The sequence below is a fragment of the Doryrhamphus excisus genome, linkage group LG2, assembly GCF_037039965.1.
Source record: "Doryrhamphus excisus strain RoL-2023G ecotype Guam linkage group LG2, RoL_Dexc_Guam_v1.1, whole genome shotgun sequence".
NCBI lineage: Eukaryota > Metazoa > Chordata > Actinopteri > Syngnathiformes > Syngnathidae > Doryrhamphus > Doryrhamphus excisus.
Genome location: NC_136358.1, coordinates 24,764,092 through 24,786,789, shown reverse-complemented (window position 1 = coordinate 24,786,789; position 22,698 = coordinate 24,764,092). Strand labels below are relative to the sequence as shown.

Genomic DNA, 22,698 nt, shown 5'->3' with positions numbered 1-22,698 from the left:
TATATAGATATATATTTTCTTTTTTAATAAAACTGGACTTGTGAATAAAGTATATAAGGGTTTAGATTCTTTTCCACAGATGGCGCTAATGCACACGAAAGCTGCTTGCCAACCGCCAATAAACAACAGAAGAAGAAAAACACCACAAAGAACAACAACTGACAACTTTCCGTTTGAGCGGGTACAAGATACCGCAATCGGATCGGGGAAAGGAATATTCCACCCCTGTGAATCCGATTATATATTCATTCGGATTGGCACTTTTCTTTCGGAATGAAGTGTATACAAAGGTTAGATTCTTTCCGTTTGAGCAAATAACCCGAATGGAATTGGAATATTTGGGTCCATGTAAACGTGGCTATTGTCAAATCTAATTGGGTAGCTTTTGTCCACAGTGGATCGCTGCAAATAAACACATCTTATTTTCACCTTTTACCACCGCCAAGAAAAACACTCAGATAAACGTATTAACACTGTAGGTGTGCAATAACAGTACTTTTATTTATTTAGTGACACAGAAAGGAAGATGAACAAAAGATGACACTCCACTAATGCCGAGACAAGCAGAGAACACATACTACAGTATATGCAGTTAACATTTAACAGGAGCTACTGTCGGCCACAACTCACACCAGTCAGCACTTTCACACCGCTAACCATGCTAACACTCAGCTAAACCCGGTCGCCTCTCGCTAGCTCATCACTGTCACTCCCGAGGCCTCAGATTAAACCGTGATTATTACCGCCGTGAAGGTGGCATGATGTACAGAGTGACGACTGCAGCACCTAAATGCACCGTGTGTCTGTCTCCCGTAGTTGCAGGACCCAGCCATCCGATGGCAGATGGCTCTCTACAGAGACGTTCCCAATCACTGTAACTACACCTCCGACCCAGACAGCACTGTGGAAAGGGTTCTGAACATCGCTCATGTCCTCTTCCACTTAGACCAGGTTCGAGTTGTTGTGAGTTACAGTTTATTGTTCCTAAAAACGCTTCAACAAATTTGTAAAACGGTTTAAAAGAGGCACAATCAATGTGAAATAGAAGTTTCTGAAATCATATTGTAGTAGTTTCACTGGAGAAAAGAGCACAAGTGGAGTACTGTGATTTCTGTTTTTCATTTGAATCTTTTGTCCACCAACTGATGCTAGCTAAGATGAAGGCCTCTCAGTATGTTGTCTTTTCAGGTTGAGCATCCCCAGCGCAGCAAGAAGGCGGTGTGGCACAAGTTGCTGTCCAAACAGAGAAAGAGAGCCGTGGTTGCTTGCTTCAGGATGGCCCCCCTTTATAACCTGCCCAGGTACATCACACCTGGAAATATGGTGGTGGTCTACATCGGGTCTTAGCTTAGAAAACAAGTAACTGTTATGTAGCCAATATATTGCTCTCCCCCAAACTAGGCACCGGGCTGTCAACTTGTTCCTGCAAGGCTACGAGAAATCCTGGATTGAAGCAGAGGAGCACTTCTTTGAGGACAAACTCATCGAGGATCTTGCTGTAAGTCAATGGTTCTCAATGGTTCTCCTTGGTGACCCCCCAGGGGACTCCCTCGGGAAAGACGTAGAAAACAGCAGTGGTGGTCAAGATCCTGCTGTTGATGATGATGGCTGTGTTTGTGTGAACCATGCCGAAGAGTATGAAAAGTGGATCCGACGTATCGATGAGCCCGTTGGTTACCACGGAGACGGGCACTGACCTATCCAGTGCTTCGGTAGCGTCCAAGCACTAACTGGTGCTGAAATGTGCTTCAGAAATCGGGCCAACAGGAGCCGTTTGAGGAGGAGGAGGGAGTGAAGCAAATCGACCCGCTACATCAGCTCATCCAGCTTTTCAGTCGAACAGCCCTCACGGAGAAGTGGTGCGTTCTCCCGTTCGCCAGCCTTCCGTTCGAGCGCCACTGTCATCTCTAAAGGAAATACTCTGTTTGCGTTGTAGTAAGCTGGAGGAGGACAGTCTCTACATGGCTTACGCTGACATCATGGCCAAGGTACTTGCTGGAGTACGTCTTGGATTACGTCTTCTCGGCTTTGTTGAGTCGTTTCTTTCTTACAGAGTTGCCATGATGAAGAAGATGAAGATGGAGATGAAGTCAAAAGTTTTGAGGTAGGTGTTGTCCTTTGTGTTTGTTTCATGTTATCAACCAGTCAAACTTATTTTTGGCAAACAGGAAAAGGAGATGGAAAAGCAGAAGTTGTTGTACCAGCAAGAAAGGCTGCATGATCGGGGGGCTGCTGAGATGGTGCTTCAGACCATCAGCGCCAGCAAAGGTCAGCAGTCTCCTTAACTGGGTTGAAGGGGCTTAGTAAAGAATTCCAAATCATGAAAGCTGACCCACACCAAGACCCTTATCCAACCCTCATCCAGCACGCATGTGTATTCTGCCGAATGTCCCAACCAGGATATCAGGATGGAACACATGTATGATGTGTCTGTGTGATTCCAGGTGAGATAGGCCCTATGGTGGCCTCCACGCTAAAACTGGGCATTGCTATCCTCAATGGGGGAAACTCTACTGTCCAACAGGTAGCGTCTCCTCTCATCTGTCCATCACTGCATTTCAAATGTCACTGAACTCACCTCGATTGGCTGACCTTTTCACAGAAGATGCTGGACTACCTGAAGAACAAGAAGGATGTGGGCTTCTTTCAGGGTCTTGCTGGCCTCATGCAGTCATGCAGGTAAACACGTGTGTTGCTGTGGGAGTGTGTCGGTACACCGGAGATGTGAGAAAAGGTCAAACACTGGTTTAAAGGTCACAATTAAACAGACTAACAGAAGGAAGACAACTCCTGTCCATCCATCGATGCAGCATTTCACTGTGAATTTGTAGTACACACAGACAGTATCAGGTGGCATATGGACAGCCATTTCCACTCACATTCACACCCACTCCATCCCCACAAAACTTGCAGCCAGTTGATGCATGAGTGTGTCCTTACTGGGGGCGATGCAGCATGATTGACATGCATCTGTGTTCTTCATAGCTAAAGATATTTGAAGTGAATATTGAAAGTGGATATGAAGCCAGTGGCCACACACTACAGCAGATTATCATCGTTTCATAACTTTAATAACTTGTGTCTCCTTCTGAATCAGATTGGATGATAATTCCGATAATCCGAACTCACACCCACAAAATGAACACTTTTTTTTTCCCCCTCAGCGTTCTAGACCTTAATGCATTTGAGAGGCAGAACAAAGCAGAAGGACTTGGGATGGTGACCGAGGAAGGATCAGGTAAATAAAATAAAACATTTACAATGTACATTTTCAACCCCCCCACTTCAAGTTTGCAGTATTTGTGAATAAACTGAAACTATGAGCGTATGCGACTGGTGGTGAAGTGCAGTGCTGTAGTTTTGGGTTTGTTTTGTTCTCACGCAGCAGAGCAACCCTGAAGTTGTGGCCAGACCACAACGTATATTTGTACATGCTCAAATTCTCTTCTTGTTGGGGTTTGTTTCCAAATTTTAGCAGGGTATTGATGCCTGAAGAAAAGACACCACTGCACCTCACCAAGTAAAACACCAAAGAAATAACTATGGATATGGATAATAGTGAAATATGGTAATACTCTATGTGTTTAAGTTAAGTCACCTACATTTGAGTGGATCTCTTCATTTTTCCATATATATTTTAAGTAGTACATACAGTATTTACACTTTTTAAGATACTCTCATTTGATTATTTATTAAATGAAATATCTCAGAGGGAAGAGAAAAAACAAACCTCAGGGAAAATTATGAAAATACATTCGAATGTTTCTGAATGCTTTGCTTTAAGTTTTTCCATTTCAGTGCATTTTTACATGTCATTGGTTGCACAATTACATCATATACTATCCTTTATCAAAAATGTAAAAACTTACTTTTCTAAATTGACTTATGGCAACTTTACCGCTAGGTAGTTTTGTCCAAATATTTGTTCCACAGTAATAAAACAATACAAATCATAATTGTGCAACTGTATTCCCTATAAATATAACCCTTTATTTGTTTCTTTCCTTTTCTTTCTCTCTTTCTTTCCTTCCCGTTGTCTTGTCCCCCATTTTGTTCTATTGCACCTTCTTCCCTTCCTCAGTCATGACTCATGAGCGTGGTAATTATGCCTTCCAGCCATTCCTTGTGTGTTGATGCAACCCTCTTTGGCTGCACTGGATCAGCTGTGTCGGTTGTGTCCAGATGCTGAGTTTACTTCTTCTCAGTACATCCTTTTTATCAGCTCTGAACCTGCTCTAAACGACCCCCACGACCTTTACTGTCACCATCTCTCACATTCCTTTGCTTGGCCAATGAACACACGGGGAGTTTGCAGGTCATTTTACATATTTGCCATAATTTTTTTCATAAGAATCAGTAGATATAATAACACTTCTAGGATTTGCACAGCATCCGGTGCATTGGAGAGCAGGCTAAGACACGTAATTACCGAGCCTATCCCTAAGTCCTAGCCCGGAATGAATAAATCGGAATGAAACTTCATCACATTCAGCCTTCTCAGCAAAGTGGTTGGCGTCTTGGAGGTGTGTTTGTGGTGTGTCATTATCACGGTATTCAATGAACCGCAGCTCCCCAGAGCACTCACGCAGCCCTAGATCCATGATGCTGGACAACACAACAAATGTGTATGTCCGGTGTGTCCAGGAGGCGAGCGGGGATGTTGATCCAGGTGCTGAAGATGTCTTCACGAAGGTCATCCACTGTCTGGGACTGATGGCCATTTGTGTAAACGTCCCTTGCCATCCATCCCCAAATCTTCTCCATTAGATTTAGATGACGGGAACATGCAGGATGGTCAAAAGGAGCAAAAATAACATAAAAATTAAATATTAAAAAGACTAAAAATGTCATTATTTTTAGAGCCAAACAAACCAAAAACCAATAATTTGCTTTGTCGCCGATCCACAAGACCTTTAGGACATGTGGGTTTGGATTTTAGTAATCCCTTAGTAGTCGTCTCGTCATTGACTAATATTTATCTTATTTATATTGATCTGAAACATTTAAGACCAAATCAGGAAGGGGCAAACACTTTTTCACATCGTGTCACGGTTCCATCCTGGTTGAAGTAAATCCTGGAGATGAATGTGACCATGATGAGTATGTAAAGGTCAGACAGCAGCGATGAAGATGACCTCAGCCTGGTCCTCCCTGTTGCCATCCTGTATTGGTGTCTATGTTCATGGTGATATTAATATCTGTGCTGTCTCGTCATTCTGAATAACTCTTCCTTGCACTTTATGGATGGAAGCAGCATTTTACCAAAGTCAGTAAGTGGGACTCTGTGACTATGTGTTTGAAATTAATACTCCAGCTACAATCTTTGACAAGTCCTTTGCTAAACATCTAAAGCTCAACTTGTCCATCTGACTGTAAAGTGCTGCTTCTTCAAAGACCCACCTTTAAGTGCTGTGGCTGTTCACTGCTCATTCAGGAATATGTGTTTATCCTGTAAGAATTGTGTATTGGGAACATACACCTTCAATGACTGAAGAAAGCGCCATTATTCTTGCAGTACTTCTGTACAATCTTCTCATCCGTGTATTGCTCTCCTGTGTGTTGTTCACGTTTGTTTTCAATATGACTTTCTGACTTTCTTTGCTTCGTGTGTGTGTGTGTTTTCTGAACGTATGTGTGACTGTGTATGCATTATTGTGTCAATCTGCATATGCCCGTGTTCCGTGTGTACCTGGGAGTACCTTCTCTGACTGTCTGCATGTCTTTCTATATATTGTGGATGTGTTGGCGGGCTTACTTTATGTCTGTGTGTGGGGTTTCTTCTCTACGGGCCAGGTGAGAAGGTCATGCAGGATGATGAGTTCACCTGTGACCTTTTCCGCTTCCTCCAGCTTCTCTGTGAAGGACATAACTCAGGTATGTTGGTGAATTTAGTAAGTGATACGTGTTTTATTTCATTGGAAATCTACATATCCCGCTACAGACTTCCAGAACTACTTAAGGACTCAAACAGGGAACAATACAACTGTCAACATCATCATCTCTACTGTTGACTACCTTCTAAGAGTTCAGGTTAGCTTCTACTCATCTTTTACTGAAAAAAACAGCATTCCAAATGATTATACAAATAGGATTTTAGCATCATTATTATTATTCAACATTCTTCAGTGAAAACGTTGGACATTATTAAGCATGCTAAAGCTTTCAAGCAATATGGGAAAGAGGAAGGATCCATCTACTGCCAAAACTAATTATGATGGTTCCCCCAAAGAAAACATGTAACTTGGCCTGTTCAAATTTCTTTGATTGGTTAGTTAGTGGCGGCACGGCGGTCGAGTGGTTAGCGCACAGACCTCACAGCTAGGAGACCAGGGTTCAATTCCACCCTCTGCCATCTCTGTGTGGAGTTTGAATGTTCTCCCCGTGCATGCGTGGGTTTTTCTCCGGGTACTCCGGTTTCCTCCCACATTCCAAAAAACATGCTAGGTTAATTGGTATGCTAACCATAGGTATGAATGTGAGTGTGAATGGTTGTTTGTCTATATGTGCCCTGTGATTGGCTGGCAACCAGTCCAGGGTGTACCCCGCCTCTCGCCCAAAGACAGCTGGGATAGGCTCCAGCACCCCCGCGACCCTCGTGAGGAAAAAGCGGTAGAAAATGATGAATGAATGAATGGTTAGTTAGTTAGCATGTGGGCTTCATCTGGGCTTCACATCTCTGTGTGGAGTTTGCATGGGGAGTTTTCTCTGGGTACTCCGGCTAGTCTGAATGCTAGTGTTGTTTACCACACTAAATATGGATATTTTCTGACTAATAATGGGCCATAGCCAACCATTGCCAACTGTCATTGCCAGAGTGTGTGTGTCTCATCCTATTTGTCTTTCGTTTTTACCTCCCCTTCCCCTGCCGTTCACTTGACTCCTACTGTTTGCAGGAGTCCATCAGTGACTTCTACTGGTATTACTCTGGGAAAGATGTCATTGATGAACAAGGACAGAGGAACTTCTCAAAGGCCATCAACGTGGCCAAGCAGGTTTTCAACACCCTGACAGAGTATATCCAGGTACAACAATCCACTGACAATTATTCAGTGATTAATCAAAATTACTTTGTCGACTTTGATTTACGCCCATTTTCAAATAGAAGCTATGTTGTCATTAGCTTCTATGCTGTCATGAGCTATGTTGTCACACAATTTAAAACAGAAGGAAATCATTGTTTGTTCAAAATCAATCAGTTCCCATAGAGAATTAGGTTCAAGTACTACACAGTAGTTAAACTTGTAATAAAAGGCAGCTCAGGTTGATCTGTTCTTTGGTTGTGGTAAAACTTCTCATTCTTATTGATGATGTAACAGGGTCCATGTACTGGCAATCAACAGAGTTTGGCACACAGTCGACTATGGGATGCTGTGGTTGGGTTTCTACATGTCTTTGCTCATATGCAGATGAAATTGTCTCAGGTAAGGTTCTTTCAAAAAAAGACACAAAAGGAGGCTGACGTCATTGCAGCATTATTAAAAAGGAGTTGTTGTTTTTTCCACTTGAAACTTGTATTGGTACATGTTTGTACATTTTGTTAGGTGCACCTTTGAATGTTGAATGTTATTGGTTTGTGTATTTGATGGTGCACAAAGTGAATTCATGCGAACTTGGTTTTACCACGCACATCAAACAGCACAGTAATCATGTTCTCTCCAGGCTGGTGCTGGTGGATGCTGGTTTTGTATTCATTTTGTGCTTTTAATTTAATGTTGTCACTGTCCTAGTTGTAAACAATGCATCATAAATATGATGAATTACAGTTTACAATGACATAACTATTGAAACGTAAACGTTTGTTAAAATTAATTTCTTTCAGGACTCCAGTCAGATTGAGTTACTGAAGGAACTGATGGATCTTCAGAAAGACATGGTGGTCATGTTGCTTTCGATGCTGGAGGGTATGTCATGCCTTATTTATTCCCGGCGACATGCATATTGCAAAGAAATGACTTTCAAGTGCTGTTTGTGTTGACAGGGAATGTGGTTAATGGGACCATTGGAAAACAGATGGTTGACATGCTCGTGGAATCATCCAACAATGTAGAGATGATTTTGAAGTTCTTTGATATGTTCCTCAAATTGAAAGACCTCACCTCCTCGGATGCCTTTAAAGAGTACGACCCTGACGGGAAAGGCAAGTCACTATTAAGTGTTAAGTATTACTTGTTTGTCATTTTTTTATTGATTAACAAATGCAATATTAGGCATCATCTCAAAGAGGGACTTTCAAAAGGCGATGGAGAGCCACAAGCATTACACTAAGTCTGAGACAGACTTTCTTCTTTGCTGTGCGGAGACTGATGAGAATGAACTACTTGACTATGAGGAATTTGTGGAGCGCTTCCATGAACCAGCTAAGGTAAATTATATCAATATATATCATACAAATGATACTACTCTGGTTATGAACGAGTTGTGTTCCTATGCTGCGATGTCAGTCCACTTTTGGTATATATTAGATCTTATACCTACTGTATATTATGCCAAAATCATTCACACTGGGCAGAGAACACATGAAGGATATGTAAAATACAGTCATAAAAACATTCAATACGATTCAATGAAACAGTAATAGAAAGAGAACAATTCCTTACTTTTGGCATGAAAATTATATGAATAATTGAGCTGTATGTTTCTAGACAGGCTTGCTTTTCTTGCTTTATGAAGCTTTCCTGTAAAAATAAGTGATAACATACAGAAAAAATCAAATAAAATTCCAATACTGCTCATATTGCAGGCTAAACACACATCAGCTAACAGTTAGCTAACTAGCAGTAGCATGAAGTTAGCGAACTTGACAAAACAAGTACAACTTTTGAAATAGAAACTGCACCTATGTAAGTTCTTTATACACCAATATACTTACAAAGACCATAATTTCCCGAGAAACAAGCGTTTAGAGCAACTTTCAGCGTGTTTATGAGGTTTTTGTTTCTGCCGTGAGGCCAGCCTGCTTTTCACCGATAGAAAACGACAAAGCTTGTCTAACAATATTTTTAGACAATATTTTAACAACATTTATTAAAACTTTTATCTATTTATTACTTTCATTTTAACTAACTTATGAAATGTATGAATTATTAATGTCAATCTCCTTTAATTGGCACAGACTGTGTTAAGTGTTGAATGATATCAACTGATCCAACAGGATATTGGCTTCAACGTGGCCGTTTTGCTGACCAACTTGTCGGAGCACATGCCTCACGACACCCGGCTGCAGACCTTCCTGGAGCTGGCAGAGAGTGTTCTTAACTACTTCCAGCCCTACCTGGGTCGCATTGAGATCATGGGCAGTGCCAAGCGGATTGAGAGGGTCTACTTTGAGATCAGTGAATCCAGTCGAACTCAGTGGGAGAAACCTCAGGTAAAGATCTGGTTTATTATTGATTTTCTGTATTTTTTAATGATTTCATATTATTTAAAAAAAAAAATTTCTCCAAACAAATTTCTTTATGGTGGATTTCCCTTTCCTTTCCAACCAGGTTAAAGAATCCAAGCGCCAGTTCATCTTTGACGTGGTGAATGAAGGAGGCGAGAAGGAAAAGATGGAGTTGTTTGTGAATTTCTGTGAGGACACCATCTTCGAAATGCAGCTGGCTGCTCAGATGTCAGACATTGGCGAGCGTTTTGCCGCGAAAGAAGAGAGTGAGCAAGATCATCCAAATGTGGAAAATCCTGAGATGGGCTTCTTCTCCGTCACCACCATCCACATGGCACTGGTAGCTCTGCAGGGCAACGTCGTGATGCTGATCAAGGTGAGCATGAGGGGCGTCTCAAACCAGGAGATTGTCTTCCACCCTCAAACACAGCTGCGGCCGTGTAGATTTGAACTTTGACATGGTCAGAAATATACATACATGCTTAAAGAATAGCTGGTGATGAAAGTTTCAGAGCCCTGTTGAATCATTAGTGATCACGATAGACTGCTGCTCGTAATTAAAAGGTCATGTTTGACAGCAGTTTGATCAAGAAATACTCAGAACAGTGGGAAAGTCCCAGGGAATAATTGAGAAGACATCACGTCTCCATGTCTTGTCTCAGGTGCTGTCCATGAAGAGTTTGAGGAAGCAGATGAAGAAGATAAAGAGTATGACAGCGAAAGACATGGTGACGACCTTGCTTTCATTCTACTGGTCAGCATTGCAAGGCCTCCTCTACATAGCGTATAGTGTGGTTCGAGGATTCTACAGAATTATCTGCAACAGCATCTTAGGAGCCAACCTGGTTGACGGGGCCAACACTCTAAAGGTACACAATTGACATAACGTAAAGCAACCTACACACAGGTTGTTAACAAATTCAGTAAAAAACGTAAAATGCTCCTTTCCTAGGTGTCTGAGCCACTAGTAAACATGCCTGAGCCCACTCAGGACGAAGTCAGGTCAGACGCGGAGGACAAAGACAGGAAATCATTGGACAGGAGCTCAGTGAAGGAGGACCTGGCGGAGTTGGCTATCAATACCAGTGACACCGAGCTGCTTTCCGATGTTTTTGGGCTGGACTTGCGGAGAGAAGGAGGACAATACAAAATTACTCCACACAATCCTTACGCCAGTCTGACTGAACTTCTTAACTCTCCGCTTCCTTCGGCATCCTCCTCAGCTGCCTCAACAGTACCCCCCTCTGGGCTCAGACACAGACATCAGGTAGAGAACACGAAACAGGCACGAGAGCAGTAACAGTTCCTTGTCTCCAACACGTTTGTTATAGTTAAATAAATAATGACAGCTATCTTGCACAATAGAATGAACATCGGGAAAACGCCGGAGAAAAAGTCATAACAATACTGTTACTGTAACATGTAAACCGGAGTTGAATGCAGATTATGACTTTTTCAGGCTATATTTTTTTAAGCAATATTTTTAAGTCTTCCACTTATTGTTGAAGAGACGTGTCAGCCAAGACAGTCCCTCAACATCCAGGGACCATCCACGGGTGCCAAATGCAAATACTTGTCATTTCCCCACGGTCCTAATATTCTAATATTTGGCTATGATGGGATGGAGTAAGCTCCATTTCAATGCAAAATGTTGCTAAAGCAAATAAACCAGGAAAGAAGCATTCTGTTTTGCAGGAATGCAGTGCTATTGGTTGAAGTGTGGAATCAGGGTAAATTCTCTTCTTTTTTACATTTGCCAAGTCTCTAAGTCTCTCTTTTCTTGTCTTTTCTTCCTTGGAGAAGCAAAAGGGCTCGACACCAGAAAGTACTTGTGAAGTGGACAAAAAGTAAGTATCAGCATGTGGTACCTTCTTAGAATTTATTTTTGCTTCATAAGTTCGGTAATGGTAATGTTTTTATTTCATTTGAATATGCATCAGATTACAATTGAGTGCATCCCATAATCAGTTCACAGTTCCACATGTCCAAAATGAGTAGGAAGAAGCAAAGCTTATTAAATCTTACCCCTCCATCTGGTACTTTTACAATCAGTAACTGTTACATTTGTTCACTTCCTGCTTTTCAAATAAGTTTTTTTAATTAAAAATTTTTTTTGTCACGTACCAAAGTACGAGGTGATATGACCATACAATGACATAATGGGTACCAAAGTAACCGTCAATATAGTGATATATATATAGCACATTATGACTGGTTCAAGACTCTTCCAGACTCTTTTTACATACCGTGTGAAGCCCTGATGGAAATCCAATTTGGAAAATTAAGACGGTATCAGGAGTATGTTTAGCATATTTAGCCATACCTGTGATTTCAGGGCTGATCATGGAGATAAACAGGAGAAAAGTGAAAAGATGAAGACAAAGGTGAAAAGGCGGAATTTTGCAAAAGATGAACCTGATGTGCAGGAGTCTGTGGTCTTGAAGAAGATCATTGCCTACCAGAGGAAACTCCTGGTAAATGGAGCTCTTCACCTGTTTTCCCAGATGTGATCATGCTTTTGGGGTCATTTGTAACTATTTGTTTTTCTGCATCTTTCTGTTTTCCCACAGAATTATTTTGCCAGGAACTTCTACAACATGAGGATGTTGGCTCTATTTGTTGCATTTGCCATAAACTTCATTCTCCTATTCTATAAGGTAATATATATATATAAATATATATATGCATGTAGTAAGCATGTTTTGGAAAAAGGCCCGCCACTGATTGTGATCGGTGACACAACAGTCCACCGTAACAACACAAGACCCCCCCAACTATTTGCGAATCTGATTTATTTTCAAATAGTGGTCTTGCAGCGGTTTATGCTTTAGTGAGTGCCAGAGTGCCATTCCAATTGTGTTTGCCATGTTAAGAAAATACACAATCAAAATAACTGAAGATAAAAAAGTACTATGTACTGACAAATTGTTCTATTTAGGTTTCTACATCCTCGGCATCAGTAGCCGAGGACAAGCAGGTGATGTTCTCCAGCAGCCAACAGGACAACAGCATTCAGTGGGATCCATTAAGTGGCGAGCCGACGGCAGAGACAAAAGATGAGGTTGTGGATGACCCCAGGGAGCTCCTGAAGTCCGTCATGGTGCGCTTTGTTCTGGAGGAAGGCAGCGGATATATGGAGCCCATGCTGCGGATCCTGGCTATCCTTCACACGGTCATCTCTTTCTTCTGCATCATTGGATATTATTGTCTCAAGGTATGCTGCTCTATGCTGCACAAAAATTCAATTGTCCAGGTTGTCATTGGCAGCCATGTTGGTGCTGTGTTAGGTTTGTGGACCGTTATTCCACACATTACTTCAAATGTCTTCATTCAGATCAAGTGCAAAATCAAGGCAATACAAATCAGAAGTATATACTTATATACACTATATACATGTTGACCAAGTCACAGGTTTACAGCTTTTCAGTTATTGCACGGTTTATTGCATGGTTAATTGCACAGTTATTGGACAGGATTTTTTTGTATTATATTTTTTCTTCTCGTTTTTATAATACTGTATTTACCGTATTTTCTGGACTATAAGTCGCTCCGGAGTATAAGTCGCACAAGGACAAAAATACATAATTAGGTAGAAAAAACATACATAAGTCGCACTGGAGTATAAATTGCATTTTTTGCGGGTAATTTATTTTACAAACCACTCGACCAAAACAGACGTTACGTCCTCTTGGAAGGCAAGTTCTAACATTAAAAGAATAGAGAACAGGCTGAATAGGTGTAAGCTATGCTAACACAATGGTTATTCAGCTACACAAAAATAAACATGAACAGAAAAGGTGTTTGTTGTTTCATTTATAAGTCGCTCTGGAGTATAAGTTGCAGGAATAGCCAACCTATGAAAAAAAGTGCGACTTATAATCCGGAAAATATGGTAAATATTAGCATATTTTTGATGTGAAATGTGACTACATACATGACAGAAGCTGGATTGTCAGTTGTTGTTTTTTTAAGATTATCCTGGCCGGCTATCCTGCGATGTAAAGTCTTACCAGTGAGATTTTTACATCTGATCAGACTTGATGATGATAGAACATTGTCATGTAATTAATGGTGGACCAAGCTCAGGAAGGGTGTGTTTGTGTGCGGCTGTGGGGTCATGCAGGTTCCATTGGTGATCTTCAAGCGTGAGAAGGAGATTGCCAGGAAGTTGGAGTTTGATGGCCTTTACATTACCGAGCAGCCTTCTGAGGATGACATCAAGGGGCAGTGGGACCGGCTTGTTATCAACACCCAGTAAGTCCCCCCCCTCTTGGATCTTGGACTGTGACGTTAGATGTTCTACCTAGTTTCATGGAGACTAGTTTGGTAATACAACAGCTTTTCAGATGATGCTTGTCATTATTAAATTTTCCTTCTCATTTGTAGATCTTTCCCAAACAACTACTGGGATAAGTTTGTGAAGCGAAAAGTAGGTGTCCTCTACAGTTCATTTTTATTTTTTTAAAGGCAGTGTAAAATGTCATTTTTATCCGCTCTTCTGCAGGTGATGGATAAATATGGGGAGTTTTATGGCAACGACCGGATCAGCGAGCTGCTGGGCCTGGACAAGGCTGCTTTGGACTTCAGTGATGCCTGTAAACAAAGGAAGCCCAGGAGAGACAGCTCATTGGCAGCTGTGTGAGTACACCCCAATTATGTGTGGAAGAGCATATTCCACCTACATGTGGCGCTGTAACGTATGAGCATGAGCTCTGTCATTTTCTTTAATGATTAATGATTAGATTAATGATGAAATGACCAAAAGGTCTCAGCATCAATATGATTTCACTCCACACTCTTTATTGCTCTCTGGTTCTACCATATCTTACTTATTGTGTGGAAATATGGGGTAATAACTATAAAAGCAATCTTCACTCACTAAATGTACTGCAAAAAAGGGTAGTAAGGATAATTCATAATGCCGCCTACTACCTCCTTATTTCTAAAATTCACAAATACTTAAACTGAGTAAGGACCTCAAACAATGCACAACGATGAGCCAATTCAAGAAACAATACAAGCAGTTGATGTTTGCTAAATACAAGGATGAAGAGTCTTGAACCAGTCATGATGTGCTATATATATCACTATATTGACACTTACTATGGTACCCATTATGTCATTGGATGCTCATATCACCTCGTACTTCGGTACGTGCTAAAAAAAAAAAAAAATTAAACTATACTAGGAAAGCAGGAAGTGAACAAATGTAACAGTTACTGATTGTAAATTCAGAACTATTCAGAACTTATGTTTTATTGTACTCTGTCACCAGGCTGAACTCCATTGATGCTAAGTACCAGATATGGAAGCTGGGAGTGGTGTTCACCGACAATGTAAGCATGCATGCAATAGGGTGTATTCAAAAGGAAGTAGGTCCAAGTTGCTGTATCGATTCAAGGTCGTATGGGTGGTGACTTCATACTTTGTAATCAAATAACGTGTTTTATATGGGAAATATTTGTAAAGGTGAAATAGCAACACAATGAACCACCAGGAAAACAGCAACAGAATATAAAATGAATCTTTGTAAAAGCACATATTATGCATCTTGTTGCTACAGTGCTTCTGAATGCTACCTCTCCCGTCCTGCAGTCATTCCTGTACCTGGCCTGGTACATGACCATGTCCATCCTGGGTCACTACAACAACTTCTTTTTTGCTGCTCATCTGCTCGATATTGCAATGGGCTTCAAGACGCTGCGGACCATTCTGTCATCTGTCACACACAACGGAAAGCAGGTATGGTGCTTTGGGGGCGTTGCACATTGCACATACGTATTGAGCTACATGAGGGGTCTGAGGCTGAGTGATTCTGTGCTTCCTTGCAGCTGGTCCTAACAGTGGGCCTGTTAGCCGTGGTGGTATATCTCTACACAGTAGTGGCCTTCAACTTCTTCAGGAAGTTCTACAACAAGAGTGAAGATGGAGAACTACCTGACATGAAGTGTGATGACATGCTGACTGTAAGTCATGACAAAACCAAGCAGGGAAATTCATGGTAAATCAAACTTTGGGCTGTTTGAGAGTTCCAAAAACAGTTAGTGTCTTTTTTTTGCTTTATCTTTTCGTGTCACACGAGTGCTGACCGATGCTTGGTTAAGTGTGTTGGAGACTTGGAGACAGTATCTGGTGTAGCTTGTGAGTAACCAGGTTCGTTGGCCATGTATGGATACAAAGTCAGGGAGTCACGGGTCAGAGAATTTAATTTTACACTTCACCCTCAGGCGCTCGATGCTTTTCAATCAACGATGCTCCACAGCTTCTTGACCTTGTGGATTTCATGGTCCAACTTTCCCTCCACAAAGGGGCTGGTGGCCACCTGAAGTATGAACAAAGTTGGTTTGATGCATTCAGTGACTAATTGAAATGTCGATTCCAGCCAGTCACATGACTGATCTGCAGACTGAGCTGATCTGCAACCTTTTCCGCTTCCCCGCGTGCATTGGATGTTTGCTTTCTAAATGCAGCTTTAGTTTTGAAGTCTTGTTGGATAACCGTACCTCTGTACTCCACACGCTGGGCTCTTGGATCCGCCTCTTTACTACCGTTCACCAAGCCAACTTAATGAAGTCAGACACCCAGAAGGTACACCAATATTGTATGTGGGGTTTAAACTACGGACTGGAGTATAAAACATTCAACATTAACAACTAAGGGAAAAATTGTACCTTTTTTCGGGGGAGGGATCTCTATTTCTAAATCAGTTCAGGTGTTTTCATCTCTGATGGAACTCCTCAACTCCTTATTTCAATTGTAATATCCAACACCTCCACCCACTTGGACTAGCTAACCACGCTATTCCACATGCACTTCCACACTTACATTGTATATTAGACTGAAGTAATAGTTGGTGGGTAGAAAGAAACACTATATAAGGGCCGTACGGCAGGCGTGTGTGTTTTGTACGAGTGGGAGGACGACCTTCTGTCACCCGGAAACTTCTGGGCTAATCCTGTATAGTCAGCCAGCCATAGAATTCCATAGAGCTCTATTTATTCCTATTAAGGATCTGGGGGTGCCTCTTGGACAAGAAGGGGACAGAGGCGAGTGCAGTGGAGAGATGGCCAGATGGAAGGTCCGCTGCTTCAGGGGAGGTTTTCTTCCCTCTGATTCCGGCATCAGAATTAATCCCTTGGAATAACACTCCCAGCAGGATGAGAGGCTCAGTCCTGATCTCTTCACTTGTTGGTTTAGCAGCCATAATGTTCCTCTTCTGTTACCTGGATACATTTATGTGTAAGATATGAGGGCTGATAGTGTTCAAAAAAAGGTTCAATTCCAACTGAAACATTTCTCCAGCCAATCCACATCCTCTCGTCGGACAAGAGGGTTGTTGTAGGGAGGGTTATTTTTCAGAAATGGTTAGCAACTGTAGTAACAAGCTTTGTTGGCAACCCTGTTGGCTACAACAGCTAACAGATGAAGAAACCCCCATGTCGAGGGTTTGAAACCCAAGGGTTTGGAAGATTCTTTCACAACAAACTTCATAAAAATCATTTCCACAAGACAAATAACTCATCTGCCAGGTCTAGAGACACCATCCCTGCCTTAGTCTGCTTAGTCCGACTTGCTGGACTGTTACTGGACTACTCTAACGGCCTTCTCACCGGGCTCACTAAAGCAGCTGGAAAACTGCTGCAAGTACATCCAGAATGCTGCTGCTCGAGTCCTGACTAGAAGCAGGACATATGACCTAGCCTAGCCTAGTTTAGTGTAAAGGTGTGAAAAAAAACACAAAAAAGGGGTTTTCATTTAGTCTTCCTATAATTGTTGGTTGAAAGTAGGGCACTTTCGATGCTCGGTGCTGTTGCACAGTGGCGCCACACGGGGGCGTTGTGGCTTGGTTGTTGGGAAGGCCACACACAGAGGTGAAGAAGAAATAAATAAATTGCTGTGTTGGAGAGATGACCCACTTTTCCCGCTCTTTCATGTGTTTCAGGTTGGTGAAAAAGTGTTTTAAGTACACCACGATATGTAGTATAGTCATGTAGAGTGACTTTTGATTCCTCTGTAATGTATATTAGTTGTTAAGAAAAGAAGAGTCTGTGTAAATACATGTGTATATTCGCTAATGCTAACAGGCCTAGCTGTGAGAACCGAAGCCTGGCCGTGCTAGCCTTTAGCACCCATTTTAGGTGCAAGTGAATTAGATAGACAAAAGAATGGGTGAAGGAACAAAATGGATTAATATTTTTCTTATATATATATATATATAAATTATCTTAATATGGCTATTTCCTGTCAAGTAGCAGAGCATGCTTGAATGGCTCGATGGTTGTGGTTGCGTATAAGAAGAAATAAATAAATTGCTGTGTTGGAGAGACGACCAACCTTTCCCGCTCTTTCATGTGTTTCAGGTTGGTGAAAAAGAAGTATTTTAAGTACACCACGATATGTAGTACGGTCATGTAGAGTGAATTTTGATGCCTCTGTAATGTATATTAGTAGTTTATGTGAGAAAAGAAAGTCTGTGTATATACATGTTTATATTCGCTAATGCTAACAGGCCTAGCGGTGACAACCGAAGCCTGGCCGTGCTAGCCTTTAGCACCCATTTTAGGTGCAAGTGAAGAATGGGTGAAGGAACAAAATGGATGTATATTTCAATGTATATTTTTCTTATATACATATCTTATCTTAATATGGCTTTTTCCTATCAAGTAGCAGGGCATGCTTGAATGGCTCGATGGTTGTAGTTGCGTATAAGAAGAAATAAAATAAACTGCTGTGTTGTAGAGAAGACCAACTGTTCCTGCTCTTTCATGTGTTTTAGGTTGAGAACATTTGGCAGTGAACAGTAAAATTATAGCTGTGTGTTTCCCTGAGTCTGGTTTAGGGAGGTAACACTAGCCTAGCCTTATTGGACTACACTTAACAACCAGTAACAACCTTCATTTCACCTAAAAACATTGTTTTCTCACTCCTGTTTCTACTAAAGCTCTACTTTAGAAGTATCCATGTACATTTCTAACACCCCCCCCCCCTTCACCTTTTCTGCCAGTGCTACATGTTCCACATGTATGTGGGTGTGCGTGCCGGCGGAGGCATCGGTGACCAGATTGAGGACCCAGCAGGAGACGAGTATGAGATCTATCGCATCATTTTTGACATCACCTTTTTCTTCTTCGTCATCGTGATCCTTCTGGCCATCATTCAAGGTGAGAGGGGGGGCAACCTCATTGGTCCTTTTCATTATGATTCAGTTCAATTGCATGTTTGAGTACTATAAATGTGTACATGTTAGCTCATTCCATTAGGAATAGGAAACAGGATACAGAATTACCAATGTCTGCGTTTGTGTGTTCCAGGTTTGATCATTGACGCTTTTGGAGAACTACGAGACCAACAGGAGCAAGTGAAAGAAGACATGGAGGTGAGGCAAACACAGGACGGCATGGTGGGTCACGTACCACATAATCATTTAACGCTGCATTGTTTCGTCGTTCCAGACCAAATGTTTTATTTGTGGAATCGGCAATGATTACTTTGATACGGTCCCACATGGCTTTGAAACACACACGCTACAGGAGCACAACCTGGCCAATTACCTGTGAGTATGTTCCTTTGCTGCTGCTGCTGGGATTCTTGGGACTGTCAATCAAAACAATTCAAATACATTTCAGTATTGGCATTATAGTATACGCCTTATAAAAGTATTGGCCTCACAGTAGTATATGGCTTATAAAAGTATTGGCCTCATAGTAGTATATGGCTTATAAAAGTATTGGCCTCATAGTAGTATATGGCTTATAAAAGTATTGGCCTCATAGTAGTATACGGCTTATAAAAGTATTGGCCTCATAGTAGTATATGGCTTATAAAAGTATTGTCATAGTAGTATACGCCTTATAAAAGTATTGGCCTCATAGTAGTATACGGCTTATAAAAGTATTGGCATCACGGTAATATACACCTTATGAAAGTATTGGCATTATAGTAGTATACGCGTTATAAAAGTATGGCGTCATAGTAGTATACTTCTTATAAAAGTATTGGCGTTGTCGTATAAGCCTTATGAAAGTATTGGCCTCATACTAGTATACGCCTAAAAAAAGTATTGGCATCATAGTAGTATACGCCTTATAAAAGTATTGGCGTCATAGTAGTATACACCTTATAAAAGTATTGGCGTCTTCGTAGTATACGCCTTATAAAAAAGTATTGCCGTTATAGTATACGCCTTATAAAAGTATTGTTGTCATAGTAGTATACACCTTATAAAAGTATTGGCCTCATAGTAGTATACGCCTTATAATAGTATTGGCGTCATAGTAGTATACGCCTTATAAAAGTATTGTCGTCATAGTAGTATACGCCTTATAAAAGTATTGGCCTCATAGTAGTATACGCCTTATAAAAGTATTGTCGTCATAGTAGTATACGCCTTATAAAAGTATTGTCGTCATAGTAGTATACGCCTTATAAAAGTATTGTCGTCATAGTAGTATACGCCTTATAAAAGTTTTGTCGTCATAGTAGTATATGCCTTATAAAAGTATTGTCGTTTTAGTAGTATATGCCTTATAAAGGTATTGGCGTCATAGTAATATACGCCTTATAAAGGTATTGGCGTCATAGTAATATACGCCTTATAAAAGTATTGGCGTCATAGTAATATACGCCTTATAAAGGTATTGGCCTCATAGTAGTATACGCCTTATAAAAGTATTGGCGTCATAGTAGTATATGCATTATAAAAGTATTGTCGTTTTAGTAGTATACGCCTTATAAAGGTATTGGCCTCATAGTAGTATACGCCTTATAAAAGTATTGGCCTCATAGTAGTATACGCCTTATAAAAGTATTGGCGTCATAGTAGTATACGCATTATAAAAGTATTGTCGTTTTAGTAGTATACGCCTTATAAAGGTATTGTCGTCATAGTAATATACGCCTTATAAAGGTATTGGCGTCATAGTAGTATACGCCTTATAAAAGTATTGGCGTTATAGTAGTATACGCCTTATAAAAGTATTGGCGTTATAGTAGTATACGCCTTATAAAAGTATTGGCGTTATAGAATACATCTTATAAAAGTATTGTGTAATCCATAGGAGATAAAGCCAGTATGTATTTGTCCAATAAATAACGTGTTTGTGTTCCAGATTCTTTGTGATGTACCTCATCAACAAAGATGAAACAGAGCACACCGGCCAGGTAAAGTCACATGTTGGCGTTACGCCCACGTCTTTTGGTGCCGTTTGATTCCGGCCCTCAGTTTGCTCCATGAAATCCTAAACCCTTAAGATCAAAATAACACAGAGACTTCTGTGTCTCTGATGACCCCCTTGATTGACCTTTTTGGGTGGGGACAAACTACGTGAAGGTAAACTTCCTTTTCGCTCTTCCAGGAGTCTTACGTATGGAAAATGTACCAGGAGCGCTGCTGGGAGTTCTTCCCAGCTGGGGATTGTTTCCGGAAACAGTATGAAGATCACCTCAACTGATCCGTCCATGGAATTCTTTCTTTTCCGGCGGTTCCTGAAGGCCACGTGCACCATAGTGTTTTTGCCAGTCCTACTGCTGGACATGATGAGTACTGGTGTTCATCCAAGAGCTTCCTCAACCGGCCAACTCCGCTCCACCTTCCGGCACACTCATTTTGGAATGCTTTGTAGATAATATAGACACGAACCTATCGTAGATGTATGAGACCGCTGGCATGTGATGATGTCTGCCTCAAGTATCGAGTGTTTCATTTCTTTGTATTTTACAGCACCAAGAACAAGAAAATAGTCATGACAAACAAACACATCACAAGTGAGGAGTTCAAGGTGCGGTAAAAAAAAATCCTACTGATGACAGAAGCTGCTGAAAAGGACAATTGTGTTTTTTTCCAAGAGGTTCCGTGTACATGTCACACTGCATGTCAGTACAGGGAGTGGACACGCCCACTCTGGAACCTGCTGTGATGCAGGGTCTGCAATCTGTCATTCAAGGATGTCCCGCTGTCCACACGGTCATGACTGTCTGCATCCATTCCAAGTTGTGCTACGTGAAACACTGCATGCCATGGAAGGACCGGAGATGGTAGAAGATGCCGAGACCGGAACATTTTATACGTTTTAACTCAAGTATTTTACTGCTTTGAATTCAGCTGGTGGTATCATGCCCACTCTCTCTGTACTACCCAATGGTGTGCGTGCGTGCGTGTGTGTGTGTGTGTGAAGGGCTATGTAACTTTGCCTGCAAGACAATGTAAGGAGATGCCAGATTAAGAAATCATTCTGATGCTTGCTATTTGCTCACATAGTTTTTTTGAAAAGAGAGAAATATATAAATAAATGAATCATACATTTCAATCAATGTTTGTCTTGACATTTCAATGATTTGATGAATTATTGGTGGGCGAGTGGTTAGCGCGCAGACCTCACAGCTAGGAGGACCAGGGTTCGATTCCACCCTCGGCCATCTCTGTGTGGGGTTTGCATGTTCTCTCCGTGCATGCGTGGGTTTTCTCCGGGTACTCCGGTTTCCTCCCACATTCCAAAAACATGCTAGGTTAATTGGCCACTCCAAATTGTCCATAGGTATGAATGTGAGTGTGAATGGTTGTTTGTCTATATGTGCCTTGTCATTGGCTGGCCACCAGTTACTATGTTGATGGTTACTATTGTACCCATTATGTCATTGTATGGTCATATTACCTCATACTTCAGTATGTGACAAAAATAAAAAATATATACAAAATAATAATAATAAATAAATAAAAATTATGGCTGCACGGAGATTGAGTGGTTAGTGCGCCATTGAACAATACCCTGGGATCTTTGAGTTCCTCTCCAAGCTGATGCAAGCCAAGGTGACTGGAGAAGATGTGATGCATGGCAAAGATGCCTTAAAAGGACTTAAAAAAGAATGGTGAAGACGGACCTGAAGCAGAGAAGCGCAAACGTCTTCCAAAGGAAGTTCCATGGAAGAAAATGCTTGCATGGAAGTCTTGACGGTAGAATAGGGACAGCTGTTTCCTGTTTGGAATATTAGACACATATTAGATTGTTCTGTATGCAGCCCTCAGTGGAAGACATTTCCACCCCTAAAAACCCCTGGTCACATTCAATGAATATTTCTGCTTTATTCCTGGATATCTGAGATGGATTCTAACAATTCTGACTGCATTCCAAATATTCCGGCTCATTCGTGGGGCCGGCCTGAATGTTTTGCTCACTTTAAAAACTTTCCAGGGGGTGTCCAAGTGGATAAAATGGCACAAAAACAGCAAATGAAATGTATCCTAATGTTATTCTAAACAGAGCAAACCAACTCAAGCCCCCCATAAGTCATTTTAGGGGGGTCTAAAATGGGCCCAATGA

The 22,698-nt window shown here is 41.3% G+C and overlaps 1 protein-coding gene across 8 annotated transcripts in view; it reads left to right on the top strand.

Annotated features, from left to right (window-relative positions):
- Window positions 1–22,138, top strand: part of ryr2a (ryanodine receptor 2a (cardiac)) — a 75,428-nt gene extending 53,290 nt beyond the window's left edge. For 3 of the 8 annotated variants that reach the window (XM_078788904.1, XM_078788903.1, XM_058061893.2), the window contains exons 79-115: window positions 817–951; window positions 1,189–1,301; window positions 1,402–1,498; window positions 1,753–1,859; window positions 1,937–1,988; window positions 2,054–2,104; window positions 2,169–2,268; window positions 2,445–2,524; window positions 2,603–2,679; window positions 3,165–3,238; window positions 4,082–4,099; window positions 5,794–5,874; window positions 5,942–6,030; window positions 6,894–7,022; window positions 7,317–7,421; window positions 7,820–7,901; window positions 7,979–8,137; window positions 8,208–8,362; window positions 9,152–9,367; window positions 9,486–9,758; window positions 10,045–10,251; window positions 10,335–10,649; window positions 11,183–11,229; window positions 11,718–11,856; window positions 11,953–12,039; window positions 12,321–12,596; window positions 13,506–13,636; window positions 13,769–13,811; window positions 13,887–14,020; window positions 14,658–14,718; window positions 14,978–15,124; window positions 15,214–15,348; window positions 18,387–18,543; window positions 18,694–18,758; window positions 18,835–18,935; window positions 20,491–20,542; window positions 20,737–22,138. In XM_078788904.1, the coding sequence (XP_078645030.1) occupies window positions 817–951; window positions 1,189–1,301; window positions 1,402–1,498; window positions 1,753–1,859; window positions 1,937–1,988; window positions 2,054–2,104; window positions 2,169–2,268; window positions 2,445–2,524; window positions 2,603–2,679; window positions 3,165–3,238; window positions 4,082–4,099; window positions 5,794–5,874; window positions 5,942–6,030; window positions 6,894–7,022; window positions 7,317–7,421; window positions 7,820–7,901; window positions 7,979–8,137; window positions 8,208–8,362; window positions 9,152–9,367; window positions 9,486–9,758; window positions 10,045–10,251; window positions 10,335–10,649; window positions 11,183–11,229; window positions 11,718–11,856; window positions 11,953–12,039; window positions 12,321–12,596; window positions 13,506–13,636; window positions 13,769–13,811; window positions 13,887–14,020; window positions 14,658–14,718; window positions 14,978–15,124; window positions 15,214–15,348; window positions 18,387–18,543; window positions 18,694–18,758; window positions 18,835–18,935; window positions 20,491–20,542; window positions 20,737–20,832 (4,386 nt within the window). In that variant the 3' untranslated portion in view covers window positions 20,833–22,138. Of the gene's footprint in view, window positions 1–816; window positions 964–1,188; window positions 1,302–1,401; window positions 1,499–1,752; window positions 1,860–1,936; window positions 1,989–2,053; window positions 2,105–2,168; window positions 2,269–2,444; window positions 2,525–2,602; window positions 2,680–3,164; window positions 3,239–4,081; window positions 4,100–5,793; window positions 5,875–5,941; window positions 6,031–6,893; window positions 7,023–7,316; window positions 7,422–7,819; window positions 7,902–7,978; window positions 8,138–8,207; window positions 8,363–9,151; window positions 9,368–9,485; window positions 9,759–10,044; window positions 10,252–10,334; window positions 10,650–11,182; window positions 11,230–11,717; window positions 11,857–11,952; window positions 12,040–12,320; window positions 12,597–13,505; window positions 13,637–13,768; window positions 13,812–13,886; window positions 14,021–14,657; window positions 14,719–14,977; window positions 15,125–15,213; window positions 15,349–18,386; window positions 18,544–18,693; window positions 18,759–18,834; window positions 18,936–20,490; window positions 20,543–20,736 lie in introns of all 8 variants that reach the window. The other 5 variants (XM_058061896.2, XM_058061898.2, XM_058061895.2 and 2 more) reach the window with 3 other exon arrangements.
- Window positions 22,139–22,698: the final 560 nt, after the last annotated feature.